At 43.8% G+C, this 15,000-nt stretch overlaps 2 protein-coding genes across 2 annotated transcripts in view; both read right to left on the reverse strand.

The window, feature by feature from the left end:
- Positions 1-3,814, reverse strand: part of kcnk9 (potassium channel, subfamily K, member 9) — a 34,377-nt gene extending 30,563 nt beyond the window's left edge. The window contains exon 1 of the mRNA XM_030789444.1: positions 3,532-3,814. Coding sequence (XP_030645304.1) covers positions 3,532-3,814 — 283 coding nt within the window. The remainder of the gene's footprint in view (positions 1-3,531) is intronic.
- A 7,620-nt stretch (positions 3,815-11,434) lies between these two features.
- Positions 11,435-15,000, reverse strand: part of trappc9 (trafficking protein particle complex subunit 9) — a 185,120-nt gene continuing 181,554 nt past the window's right edge. Inside the window, exons 22-23 of the mRNA XM_030789265.1 lie at positions 12,509-12,732; positions 11,435-12,242 (exon numbers count right to left, since the gene is read on the reverse strand). Of these exons, the coding sequence (XP_030645125.1) occupies positions 12,063-12,242; positions 12,509-12,732 (404 nt within the window). The 3' untranslated portion in view covers positions 11,435-12,062. The remainder of the gene's footprint in view (positions 12,243-12,508; positions 12,733-15,000) is intronic.

Consider the following 15,000-nt stretch of genomic DNA (forward strand, 5'->3'; position numbering starts at 1 on the left):
AAGAGAGCACCTCGAAAGAGAAACGCAACCTTGGTAACGAGACTATAAACATCTAAACATCAAAAGCATAAATGGAAGGGGTCTTTCCAGTAGAGTGTGTGTGTGTGTGTGTGTGTGTGTGTGTGCGTGCGTGCGTGCGTGCGTGCGTGCGTGCGTGTGTGTGCCCGGGCGTATAGATTCGTGGGCTATTTGCAGTGTGCGTGGGGGAGAGGGTGCAGTAAGTGCCTGACTGCGCGTTCTTTGAAACCATCCTATGTCACCACGGGTTATGTGCCACGACAACGGCAGATATTCGAAATGACAACAGTGTCTTACTGACGTTTCTCAACTTTTCAGTGACTCAGAAAGAACCGAGAAGAAAGACATATCCCGTCCTGTTATGTTCCGTATATTTTATTTTATTTTATTTTATTGACCTCTACAACGCGAATGACTTTGAAGACTTTCGTTGTCATGACAACCGCAGATACAATTCTGCATAATAGTTCATATGTTCCCCAGTAGTGTCATCCTATAACACACCTGTATCCATACAAAGTGCCAAAGGGAGATGTCGCTGATTTTGCTGAACACTGGACATGACATTTATATAATGGTAATTAACCGTCACCTCACCCTTGTGTTCTTCACGTAACGTCACTTTTGGAAACGTGATCAAGAATTGAAGTTAAAAGAGAGAGAGAGAGAGAGAGAGAGAGAGAGAGAGAGAGAGAATAATATCAGTCAAGTTTAGTCCCTCTGCTTTCGATTTTAACTTTACGATTTGAATGAGTGGTCAAGGGACGTGGGATAAGCGTGAGCCTACCCTTGTTAACAAAGACCAGAAGATGAAAGCGTTTCTTTACCCAGACCAACTCTTTCTATTTATCGCCCTCTCGATCTCCTCTTCCTCCGATCTCGCCCGCAAAGCGCGCGACCGTTTTCATTCGCACTCTCTGCCTCTGATGAGAGACAGAGCGCGCCAAAAAAAAAAAGAGAGAGAACAAGAGTTTTGCATTAGTTGCTTGTTTCTCAGGGGACGTAATTCTTTTCAATTATTCAAATAAAATCGTCGTCACACTAGTACAATGCCTCATTGTGTCGTTCTGAATTGACGTGAACCAACTGTGTTTTGTGTGTGTGTGTGTGTGTGTGTGTGTGAGAGAGAGAGAGAGAGAGAGAGAGAGTTTGTGACGGCTTTATTCCGTAAATAATCACTCTTTATTACCCAGTTGTATGTGTGATTTTTAATTTGACATCATTTCAAGCTGTGGATGGTCATGGATGTGGGAATAAACTACGTCTGCTCGGCGTGGTCCTGTTTCGTTTCGGAATTGCCTTACAGCCGCTCAGTCCTACTGAATTATTGCGAGTCTGTGTGAGCCTCTCTATAGAAAGATCTTTGTAAAGATCGCACACACGCAGGTGCACGCGTACTGACAAAAAAGAGAGAGAGAGAGAGAGAGAGAGAGAGAGAGAGAGAGAGAGAGAGATCACTGCTTTCAGCCTGTTCTGTCTTCAACTTGATGTGGCTACAGATAATGTGATTGCATGACTGACCGAGATGGAGCATTGATGAATGCTGTTGTCTGGGTTCTTGTTTCATGAATTTTTAAACATCTTAGAGTTTTTTGGTCTGCTCTTTGAAGGTTTGGATAAAGGTGGATGGGCTTTATATTACCGAACTTGGCCGGGCAGATCTGCTGATTCACTATGCCAGGATACTTGACATCGCTATTTATGTCGGCAACGGCTCCTTCTTTGAATTCATAGGTTCGTGTGCCCTGTGTCTGTGTGTAAACATTTTCTGTCTAGTCACGGTGACAAAAAAATTGTGGTCAAATGACAGAAGAAAGACGATTCGTAGTTACATCATACGCCGCGCTGGTCTCGTACAAGCTTGGGGGTTTGTTTGAACTGCGCGCAACAGCACAGCAGTTTGAACACACGCACCTGTTGGATCCTGTGTGATATCAGATTACAGTAGTGGCGTAGTAGCTGTACGATGAGGAAAGAAAATCACTATTCACACTGTCTAAAATGAATTCGATGACGAGTCTCTGCATCCTCACTCTCTCTCTCACTCACTGTTTGTACGTGTGTATATGTGTGTGTGCGTGTGCATGTGCGTGAGTGCATGCGCGCGTGTGTGTGTGTGTTACGGTTCACAACGGCTGTATATAAACTTTTGTTCAGATTCCATTTTGGACATGATTCTATAGATGGAATCTATAACGAATAATGTAGGGTTGGCCATGCTTTGCGATTTTTTCCTTTAAATGGATTAATCAAAAGTCTCTCTCTCTCTCTCTGTCTCTCTCGCTCTCTCTCTGTGTGTGTGTGTGTGTGTGCATGCGCGCGTGTGTGTCAGGTAGCCTACGTCGACTACTTCAGGGTTTCTGCACAAGTACTCTATGACCTCATGTGAACCGGCGTGGTGCGGGCCTGGATGCGGGCATATATTGCTGATTTCAGGGCTGTGTTCGGTTAAAAGCGCTTTATGGACGCTTGACTCGGCTGCTGTTTGCTAATAACTCACTCTCCTTAGCGACGTTCTCTCGTGTGGAGCCGTTCGGTGGAGCTGTCCGTTCAGCACCGCGCTACACTGTGCGGCAGTATACGCTGCATGCTATGTGTCAACTGCCTGCATTTTCGCCAAACGAGATAGTTTTCCTAATACATCCTTCAAACGGTTACAAAATATACCGAACACACGTAATATAAGCAATCACAGGTTTTCACGGCAGCGTAATAGTTTCTGGGAGTTGGTATTTCGAATTGTATGAAACTAAGCAATGTTACGGTGTGGGGTATGCAGAACCACCTGTTTAAGCGTGCCGGGGCACATCCTGCACTGTAGCACTGACAAAAAATATTGAACATGTTTGAATATTGTGTATGGTTATGTCCCATCCACGTTATTTTACCTGATATATTTACATATCACGCGATTATATAGCTGGAGTTGCAAAATTGCATATATAATTATGAAAGAGCAGCAGGGTATTTTAGCGTACTGAAAGTCAAACCGGAGGAGGACTTCTATCCGCTGAAAGTAGGAGTATGTGGGCATGGTAAGACTGTACAGCTAAGGAGTTTTATAAACCGGCCCTCTGGTAAAGTAAGTGTCTTATAGATGATACTCCACAAACACACGTGGGGAATACAGTTTTCTGGATGACTTGTCAACAGTTAAACTGAAATCGGGTTTAATCTGGATTAGGTATGCTGCTTTAGTGGCAGTACAATTCGCAGCGTGCAGCACAGTGACAGAATAAAGATCACTTCGGTCAATTTAGGCCACTTTTTAAGGACCGCATTTAAGACTACGCAGAGTAAAAAAAAAGAAAAAAAGAAAAAAAAAGAAAAAACATATAAACAAAAAAGTTCTTCATTTGCCAAGTCATTTCTCTAACCTGTTTCCTGACAATCGACAGGCGCGCGTGTGTGTAAGACAGAAAGGTAATGAGACAGAGAGAATCCCGCAGGTTAAAGCGAACTGCGAATTTAGAGGGAGAAAAAAAAACCTCCCAACACTAAGAGTGAACTCACCTATGGTCGTGATGACGGTGATAGCAAAGTAAAACGAGCCAGCGAATTTCCACTGAACTCCTGCTCGGTGGGGCTCAGCCTCCATGATAATAGTCTCCAGTTTCCTGTAGTCGTCCTCGCTGATGTTGTATTTCCCTTGGAGTCGCTTCTCCTCGGCCTCTAACTGCTCTTTTTCCCGCATCTCAAAATCCGACTCCAGGGCGTCAAATACCGCGGCCCCGACCAACAGATAGGTGAACGTGCAGACGATCAGGGACAGAGTCCTCACGTTCTGCCGCTTCATGGCCACCAGGAACCGGCGTGTGAGGGGCTCATGTCCCCTCGGATCCCCCGGGAAGGCGCAGCAGTCGGAAAAGCTTTGGCAATGGCAAGACGGATAAGGGCAGACCCGGGCGTGTTGGTGGTGGGGGTGTTGGTGGTGTCCGTCGCGTTGTTTACGCTTTTTATCCCTGTAACACGTTCCCAAATCCTGGTCCTGGTTGGCGGATAGACACAAGAGACTGCTCGAGCGCCGGGACCAGGAACCTTGCAGTCGCGAGACTCTGCGCAAGACCTGCCCAAACCAAGTCCTACCGGCGCGTAGTGCCATCAACAAGCAACGCAGAGACGTCCCTAGCTTCCTCCGTGATTTTTTTTTTACTCTTTGAGCGCGAAACAGGTCTTACACTATCGCAGCCTGGAAATGGTCAATGTTACCACCGCAGCGCATGCTAAATTATGATAATTATACACCTGTTAATTTTAAGGCTGGTTTTCTGAGGTTTAGCCAGATTCATCCCAGCGGTATTCAAAGACAAAATCAAGGGTGTAAAGGTAGGAGGATGCAAGAAGGGCATCTTGAAACATTTTCCTCAAAGTTTCCGCCAGCAACACCAACCTGTTCATCCTCGCATCATCCTTTTTTTCACGCGCTGTGCACAAGCAGCCTCCCTTTGCCTGTAAGTCAGTTAGAGTGTGAGTAAAGAAGAGAGAGAGAGAGAGAGAGAGAGAGAGAGAGAGAAAGAGAGAGCTGAGGTGGCTATGGGGGATACATAGCCTAATTTGTAAATATCGACTATAAATGTTTGAAGGAGCTAATGCAACACGGGGTAAAAAAAAAAGCACATAATCGTGTTACATTCTCGCCGTGGGACAGAATCGATGCTCTGAAATGACACAGAACAGAAGATGGATCCGACAAGGGAGACGTGTGTCTCTCAGCGAAAGATTTACTTATCCTGCGCTAGTGTCGGAGAAGACTCTGCGAAACGGAATTAAAATAATCGAACGCAGCACCTCGGGTTGGACTGGTCCAGCTAAGCCCAGGATAGCAACAGGTCTTGTTTCAGATCGTTCTGTCTGTTCTCCTGGCTCCGTTTTTTTTTTTTTACAGTTTCTGCATGAGATGAGCTCGGTCACAGTGCGCCACTGCGACCGGTCGCGAGCAGACCTGAAATGATCGGAAAAACGTGTCTGGAAAATGCCAGACCATCAAATCCACATGCCGGGCTCTACGCTACTGATCAAAGTCTACGGTGATTGCATGGAACTGCCCACTTTCATACGGGTGACCAAACGCCCGATAAGGCGACATTCAACTTCAGGAAAAAAGTCGTGTAACATTTCTCACATAAGCGAAAGAGTTAACAGCCGGCATTTTTTTTTGAGGGAGAGAGAGAGAGAAAGAAAAGGCTATTTTTGTACACTGCTCATGCACTTTGATATTGTTGAACGAATGCGCTCCTTAATCGTTCTATAGTCCTTGTGTTGTCTTTTTTTGGTTAAAGTATTGCACTTGTGACGAACCTTTCGTCGTGTTTCTGCATGAGACACACACACACACATACACACACAAACGCTCTCAGCGACTCCTCCTGTTGAACGGGTGCGCTGGTCCTCCCCTTCCGCCTCCCACGGGCATCCCTGTCTATGTCTGACCTCCGTCTCACCCACGTCTTTACTGCGTCAACGACCACTCCCTCTCCCACTCACTAACATGTTACTACGACAAACGGGAGTTTACCGTATCATGTGACACGATGTAATATTATTATTATCACCGTTGTCGTTACCTGTTGACGTGAAAGCAATGGAAACTAGAGAGAATCGCTTCTTCAGCCCGTCTTAGGTTTCCAGTTTAGACCGTACTTTTGCAGTTCAGGCACGTGCGACAAGCGTCATAGCCCCCTTTTTAGGCACAGAGAGGAGAGAGGAACACACAGTCTCTCTCTCTCTCTCTCTCTCTCCCTGTGTGTGTGCGTGTGTGATAGATGTTAATGTAATTTCTTTCTTTCATTTTTTTTAAACCTCTCCTTCTCTCTTTCTTCATTTAATTTTTAATTGGCCCATTATTTTAAAGAAACGCATCGTTGGTTTGATGTCTGCGTACAGCTCGAAAGTTTTCATTCACCCTGTTTCGTTCTAGACCTCTCTACCCCTGGTCACATGTTGATTTGTCGGGGTGTTCCCATTCTAAGCATTAAAAACAGGCAATTCTGTCAGCGCGAGTGGACTGTTGAGAGACTGATTATAATAATACAATATTAATCAAAATAATAATTTATTCATTGTTATTTGAGTGAGGTCCAGGAAAGAAAAGAAAAATGTAAAAAAAAAAAAAAAAAAAAAAAGAAAGAAACGCATAGCAAAGCCACTAACAAATTACGTTACTTGACATCATACTGGATGATCAATATACTCTCGCGGTGCATTTTTTTCTTTTTTTGGCAAAGCCTTTCTGAATTGAGCACGTTGAAGACATTAGCAAATGAACAGTGGGTTGCAGATTCATTCTCTGAACAAAAACTCAGAGTGAAGAATTATTCCGAAGGAGTGAACGACTGAATGACCGATGGACGGGCTGATGCAAATGCAATGACCTTTCTCCATGTGGAGGACAGTGACAGTGCCGTGTCATATGGCGTAATCCATGCTTTGGTTGAAAAGAGGCGGGAAAAGGGTTTTGCGAATGCCAGACAGAGGAGTCTGAGGTCACACGCCTCTGAGATAACCTTGGGTTTACAGTGACAGTCAACCGTCCATCCACCACTCTCCTGTCTGTCACTGGGTCCTTCCCCATGTCACTCAACCACATCAACCCACAGAACCAACACTGACTCTCCTTAATACCACAGTAACTCAAGCCAGAATGATTTAATCCCTAAGAAAATCATGTGAGACAAACGGGTCTTGTAGTGTATGTTTGTTACAACCTGCTCTCAAAGAAATGGAAGGTCATCCCTCACCATTTTAAACAAGTGTAAGAGAGTGTACATTCAAACAAAAAGGAACGCTTTGGGAACATGACAGTGAATCTGTCACTTCACTAATGAAGAGAGGGGATAACGCCATTGTCAAACATGCAGTCCAAGCCGCATAGCACCTTACAAATGTGTCATTAAGCATTGCGGATCTACACATATGTTCACACTGTAAACGGTGACAATGTGACTCAACGCCCGACACGCACACATGCACACACATAAATGAACACACATGCTCACACACACGTACACATCACATACACATACACATTCACATTCACATACGCACCACATTCACACACACACACACACACACAACATTACATCACATCATGAAGCCACACACAGCTGAGTATGAAACACATTAGCACTGTTTCTACATTTAGCTTCCTTCTCTCACATTTCAGCTTGTCCACCCCCCCCCCCCAAAACCACCCATCCGTCTATGCTTTTTCAGGCAGTGCACATTTCTATACAACTAAAGCAAAGAAATGGGGACAAAATAAAATGACTTTTTCTGAGACTTAGTTGCCAACACCTGAGAGTCATACAGAAAGTGAATGACACAAATTTCTACGTTTCTCTGGCTTTTTTACAAAAAAAAAAAAAAAATCTACAACATATTACTGATTAAAAGCCTTTCTTTTTGTGAATCAGAGCATAAAGGCATGTTTCACACCATTAGCCATTAGCCAATGAATAAAGATGAACTTGCCAATGGTTTGACAGTGAATTGACTTTCTAAATACATTTAAACGCCTGTAGCTAATTAGCCTGTGCCAACCTGAAAAAGATGCATTCACCCTTCTGGAAACGTGGTTCCTTTTACAGTCTCATCCTTTGTACAGCTTCAGAGAGGGTTTTTTTTTTTATCCCTGCCACCATCACCTCAGGCTACTTCACTGGAAGGGGTCAAGACTGGGGTTCTATGAAACTGCTTTGTAACTCTTGTCATTAAAAGTGCTTGACATACTAAAGTCAAACTACTATATTTCATTGCTTGTTCGTGTGCGTGTGTGTGTGTGTGTGTTTGAAATTGAAATGGACCGTTATCTCTTTGTTAAATAATTATTTTCCAGTGTCTTTAGAGAACTAGAGAACACACTAGTGAACTGAACTTGAAGTTTGAAACATGAAACTCAGTGAGGAGCAACAACTTAGTTGCTGTCCTCACCTCTACTCTAACCCAAAGACACGCGCTTCAGATATTTCATAAGTTTAATTTGGCATTTTATTTTATTTTATTTTATTTTACATGCGATGAAATCATATGCACCAGTTCAGTTCAACAGAGCATGTCAGGACTATACTGTAACCGATACTGGTTCATTCCTGAGAGTGTACATGCAGCCTATCTTCATGCTAGGGTGGTGGTTTAACCACATGACAACCACGAAACTATCAAATCACTTGGCTTTATGGTCTAATTTTCCCAAAATCATTTTGCTTATAAAACTTTTCTTTCTTTCTTTCTTTCTTTCTTTCTTTCTTTCTTTCTTTCTTTCTTTCTTTCTTTCTTTCTTTCTGTGTGAAATGGTTATTATTTTAATAGTCATGTTGCCTGAGGTATGATGGGAGAGAGGTTGGTAAAAGAACGGAACACACCTCTGACTTCCTCTCCCTCATTGTGCCCAGAGATCACTTACAGGTGAAGCTCACACAGGAAGGACAAAGGTATGACTCACTCCTCAGTGATGAAACAGCCCAGGAACCAAACATTTAATTGAACCTGGATTTCTCCAGGCTTCATTTGCATCACCATCAACACTGGTCAGCCTTTATTTTATACTCAGTGAGAGAGAGAGAGAGAGAGAGAGAGAGGGAGAGAGGGAGAGAGAGAGAGAGAGAGAGAAAGAAAAGAGAGAGAAAAGAGAGAGTGTGAGAGAGAGACAACAATCATTTCACTTGCCATCTCAGTCTTCGTAGCTGAGAGAAAATGAGAATATAATCAGCCCTGGGGTTGTGTAGGTACAAGATGTTAACTGTCAGACAAAAAAAAAAGTCTTTACACTCCAAAGTCTCCACAGATCTGAATATAACTGAACAGGGAAAAAAGAGGAAATGTTGTAATTTTAGACAAATCTCATTCATTCAATCTTATCTTGGTCTCTTTAGACCTAATGATGGAGTAACACTCGTTTAAGGCTCATTATTTTCTCAGGTAATATTTGCCAAGCTGAGAGAAATGCTGAAGCATTCCTTCACTCACATTAATGACAGAAATATTTTAAAATGCATGTGTGAGGCGGGGGGGAGGGGGGGTAGAGAACGAGTGAGAGAGAGAGAGAGAGAGAGAGAGAGCTATCTGATGATGTGTTCTCTCTCAGTACTGTCTCTCACACACAGCACAGACAAATGCTTTGGGATGTTTAGGATGTCAGCCCCTGAGTGCAGTTCTAATGAGGCTAAACACAGAACAGCAGAGAACAGCTTCTATTTTTGCCTCCAACTTTTAGCCAGACAACTTAACAAGTCTTACCTCATACAAATGTCCCAGACATATTCCAAAGTAGGTTTTGACTTTCACAGCCAAACTCACTTAAGAATGAAAAAAAATGCAACATGCCACAAACAGAAACAGAAAATACCCCAGACAAAAAAAAAAGAAAGAAAAAAGAAAAAGAAAACTCATGAATTAGATAAGAATAAAAAAACAAAATACAGGTTGTGTTTTATTTGTTTATTTTACAGAATCTCTCTCTCTCTCTCTTAAGCAGTGCTCCAAGCTCTCGTTCCTTATTCATGTTGACTGGCTTTCGTTCTTTCTTTGGGTCGTGAGTAGGAACAGAGTGAAAAGGAAGCTAAATGCCAATTTTTTTTTCTCCCATCTCAAACATTCAGCACACAGGGTTCAAATGAGGACTACAAACCAACACTGTGGGTGTGCACCAGTCAAGCTCCCTGAGATGTCAGTAAATTAGCAAGAAGGCAGGAAAACACACACACACACACACACACACACACACACAATTTTTCTTTTTTTGTTTCATGCTAAAGTTGCGATTGTGAATCAGCTGAAGAGAATCTGTGGAGACAGATTACAAACCGGATCGTGTTGTGTGAGCGTGTATCAGTGGGAGAGAAGGAGTGAAAGTCTTTGTTTTCATTTTTCTTGCCTTTGCCTTTGTGAGTAGACACATACTCAAAGACCCGGAGAAAACCCCTCAGAAACAACAGCAGGCCCCTATTATAGAGCAATATACTGGTGTGTGTGTGAGAGAGAGAGAGAGAGAGAGAGAGAGAGAGAGAGGCAGAGGGAGAGAGGAGACAGAGAGAGAGAGGGAGGGAGAGAGAGAGAGAGAGAGGGAGAGAGAGAGAGAGAGAGAGAGAGAGGGAGGGAGAGAGAGAGAGATTTCAAAAGCTGGAAAAGACGTGAGAGAGACATCAGATTGTAATGTAATTTGGTGTATTAATGTATTTTTGTTTGAAGCTGAACTGGTCAATGACTCACAGATAACAGTCAGAAGAGTGTCACGCAGAAACGTACACCCTATTACACACACACACACACACACACACACACACACACACACACACACACACACGTTTTATAACTTTATGATCTTATGAAATCTCAAGTCATCTAATCATAACTCATTCTGTCCAGGTCTCCTTTTGGTGCAGCAAGAAATGAGATTTTTTAACACCCTCATAATGGTTGACATTATCCCTATCATCTGGAGATGTGTCTTTTGTCAGACCCATGAAAAACACTTGAATGTCAAGATAAGAGGCAAGGTTTTTTTTCTTTTTTTTTAAACTCACGGGACATCTGTATTCTAAAGTATTCTAAACAGATTCTCTCTATCTATCTGTGAGTGTAAGTGTGTATGCATGTGTGTGTGTGTGTGTGTGCGTTCAGTGAGAATTTAACCTGCTGCTCTGGCCAGAAACATCAAAGTGAACAGCAGGGTGACTCACAGTAAGGCAGTCTGTTTCTCTCTCTCTCACACACACACACACACACACACGGAGCAAAACATGCTTTTATGACATTTTCTGTGTGTGTAGTGTGTGTGTGTGTGTGTGCTGTTGGGATGAATCACTGAGTGCTCCCCTGAGTTGACGTAACTGCGTTTATTATGATTATGGCTGGCAATAACTGATCCTGGATCGGCGCTCTAACTGTGTGAAACTTGATACATATGACCCTAGGGAAAGAAAAAAAAAACCAAAAACAAAAACAAAACTTCCCACTGGTCAGGGTCAGTCTCCCCATCTCTCTAACCAGTCCCAGGCCCCAGTGAGGGATTCCACTGGGAAGTGTGGTGTGTATATGATGTCCTGTTGTGCTGAGTGTCTGGTGTGTGAGTGATTAACACACCGCTGTTTTAATGATGAGAGACTTTCAGTGTGAGGAGACAGGTTACCTGTTATAGTGGACCTTTATTGGTATAATATTTACATTTCAGAAGGGAACCAAACATACTGGTTTAGACAGAGCTTGTGCCAGTAAAGCAGAAACCGTGACATGCTGACAAAATACATCTACTGATGCAATACACAATGCATGTCCATCCCACAACAAAAACAAACAAACAAACAAACAAACAACTCTAAACAACAGACCACAGGTGCATAAAAATTAAATGAATTATATTAAATGATGCATATAAACCATCACTGATTTGAATCAAACGTATCATTTCGTTTTCATAAGGACAGAATGATGATATAGAGAGAGCACACTGTAAGCACATCCAGATATGAAACATTTTCTATTCATATGTCTCTTAGTCCAACCATGATGTCATCAGCACATTCCCCATGCAGAGAAAGAGAGGAAGAAAGACAGAAAGAGAAAAAAAAAGAAAGAAAGAAAGAAAGAGAGGAAGAGAGAAGGAGCGATGTCCTCTGCAGAGAGACAAGGTCTCCTTTGATAAGACAGTTGGACGAGATCATTAAAACTGCAGCATACAGTGTGGTACGTAAGAGGTGCTGACCGGAACAGATCCTAACAGACAGGACTAAGGTTTACATTCATATTCAAAACTAAAGGCGCATTTAACAAAGCCTGATTTCTCAGCTCCCCAGAGAACTTAAATAAACATACCCCGGGCAGACCGCATCCTCCAATCAGTGAAAACTTCATCGAACACTAGTCATCTTATATCATGAACCAGCCCATTGGTCACGTTAATAAATTACTCTCTCTCTCTCTCTCTCTCTTTCTCTGGGTTCAGACAGTTTGCTCCATCTCTCAGTCCCCATTTTAAGCCTGGCCGGCTCAGCAGGTCAAAGGTGAAAAGGTCAGACAGGTCGCAGACGGCAGGTCGCAGGCGGCAGGCCTCAGGCGGCGGCCTCCACGGCCTCCTGGGCCTTGATGTGGACGCTGGGCAGGCAGAACCAGGCTGGGGGAAGCTCCCGGCCCGCGCTGATTTCCTCCTGAAACTTAATGTTCAGGTAGAAATCTCCAGTGTAGAGGAACAACAGGGCGCCCACGCACACCGAGTCGTCTGACGGGTTGACCTGTAAACGGATATCAAGTGTTAAGACAGCGTAAGTCACTCAACATCATCATGTACAGCTATCTCCAATGCAACCAGTGCGTTCAACGGAAAGAGGAGTTTCCTCAGGATCAATATCGAAGTCAAAATGAGAGACCGTCCTTTTGAAATTATATATCAAAAAAGACGTGAGCTGTTAAATATGGTCCTCTTTGTGCACTGTGTATAATGCAGATTTTTCATCGTCCTACTTTCATAACATTTGTCAGTAACAACTGCTGGTCCTACCGTATCGATGTAGAAGGTGTTGGAGCCAATAAAAGTGATGGCGTCTTGGAGGTCGTAGTTTTGGACGCCGTTCTGATAGTCCTGGAAGGGCACGACTGTCAAAGCAAAAGGCCCCACTGTATTCTTACTGTGATTGGTCAACTTCACTTCCAATGGGACGGCATCTCCCACCTTACAGTCAGCCACAACATCACAGTCACACGGCTTTCCATTCACCAACACATCTGGACAGAGAGAGAGAGAGAGAGAGAGAGAGAGAGTGGGGGAGAGATAGAGAGGGTCAAACTTGGACGTAGACAAGATTAAAAAAAGAAGCTAACAGCAGAAGTCACGGGGCAGTTTGAGGAAATCTGAGATGAAATCAGATTTGAGCAGTCCAGAGCCAAAATGAGCGCTGAGGCAACGTGAGCTGGCAGAACCTCTGTGTCTGTTTACCTCTCCCCATCCATCACTCATCACAAACACATCCACCCCGTAAAGACTCCCAATACACACACATCACAGTCACGCTTATGAGACAGCAACCCACTTAGCCTCACCCACATACATCTCACTGACATTAACCCACACACACACACAGAGAGAGAGAGAGAGAGAGAGAGAGAGGGAGAGAGAGTGAATGAATGAAAAATGCCTCTTTGCTGTTTCACACATGACTACTTTCAGTCATAAGAGGAAAAATGAGATTGTTTGAACAGTAGCACCTACTCTCCCCCATTCCACCCACTCACACACACACACACACACACACACACACACACACACACACACACACACACAACACCTAAAAAACACACAGAGTGCTGACAGTGACTGTACTGACTGATTCTGACACGTTGGCTGTAGCTGTTCAGTGGACAGACTGAATGTCTCTGAGGCTGTTCAGTGGACAGACTGAATGTGTCTGTAGCTGTTCAGTGGACAGACTGAATGTGTCTGTAGCTGTTCAGTGGACAGACTGAATGTCTCTGATGCTGTTCAGTGGACAGACTGAATGTGTTTGTAGCTGTTCAGTGGACAGACTGAATGTGTCTGTAGCTGTTCAGTGGACAGACTGAATGTGTCTGTAGCTGTTCAGTGGACAGACTGAATGTCTCTGAGGCTGTTCAGTGGACAGACTGAATGTGTCTGTAGCTGTTCAGTGGACAGACTGAATGTCTCTGAGGCTGTTCAGTGGACAGACTGAATGTGTCTGTAGCTGTTCAGTGGACAGACTGAATGTGTCTGTAGCTGTTCAGTGGACAGACTGAATGTCTCTGAGGCTGTTCAGTGGACAAACTGAATGTGTCTGTAGCTGTTCAGTGGACAGACTGAATGTGTCTGTAGCTGTTCAGTGGACAGACTGAATGTGTCTGTAGCTGTTCAGTGGACAGACTGAATGTGTCTGTAGCTGTTCAGTGGACAGACTGAATGTCTCTGATGCTGTTCAGTGGACAGACTGAATGTGTCTGTAGCTGTTCAGTGGACAGACTGAATGTGTCTGTAGCTGTTCAGTGGACAGACTGAATGTGTCTGTAGCTGTTCAGTGGACAGACTGAATGTCTCTGAGGCTGTTCAGTGGACAGACTGAATGTCTCTGATGCTGTTCAGTGGACAGACTGAATGTGTCTGTAGCTGTTCAGTGGACAGACTGAATGTGTCTGTAGCTGTTCAGTGGACAGACTGAATGTGTCTGTAGCTGTTCAGTGGACAGACTGAATGTCTCTGAGGCTGTTCAGTGGACAGACTGAATGTGTCTGTAGCTGTTCAGTGGACAGACTGAATGTGTTTGTAGCTGTTCAGTGGACAGACTGAATGTGTTTGTAGCTGTTCAGTGGACAGACTGAATGTGTCTGTAGCTGTACAGTGTACAGACTGAATGTGTCTGTAGCTGTTCAGTGGACAGACTGAATGTGTCTGTAGCTATTCAGTGGACAGACTGAATGTGTCTGTAGCTGTTCAGTGGACAGACTGAATGTGTCTGTAGCTGTTCAGTGGACAGACTGAATGTGTCTGTAGCTGTTCAGTGGACAGACTGAATGTCTCTGATGCTGTTCAGTGGACAGACTGAATGTGTCTGTAGCTGTTCAGTGGACAGACTGAATGTCTCTGATGCTGTTCAGTGGACAGACTGAATGTCTCTGATAGGTTGGGCCTCTGAGCTGGTTGTCATTTAGGACAGGTGAAGACAAGCTGGTCTCATTGTGTTTACTGCTAACTTGTTTGTTTAATGTTTAACACACGTGCACACACACACACACAGAGGGGGAGAGAGAGAGGGAGAGAGAGAGAGTGAGAGAGAGAGAGGGGGAGAGAGAGAGGGAGAGAGAGAGGGAGAGAGAGAGTGAGAGAGAGAGATTAAATTAATTTAAAGACAATGATGTTTATGTGATGTGAGGAAGTTAAAGGTATTTACTGAGCTCTGGGACATGAAAGCGACAGTTAAAATGTCCGCTGATCTCCACCAAAAGCTCTGCAGTGTCACTGTTTCGAGTCAGTGAAAGGGCTTGTGG

Source organism: Chanos chanos, chromosome 12, assembly GCF_902362185.1.
Source record: "Chanos chanos chromosome 12, fChaCha1.1, whole genome shotgun sequence".
Lineage (NCBI taxonomy): Eukaryota > Metazoa > Chordata > Actinopteri > Gonorynchiformes > Chanidae > Chanos > Chanos chanos.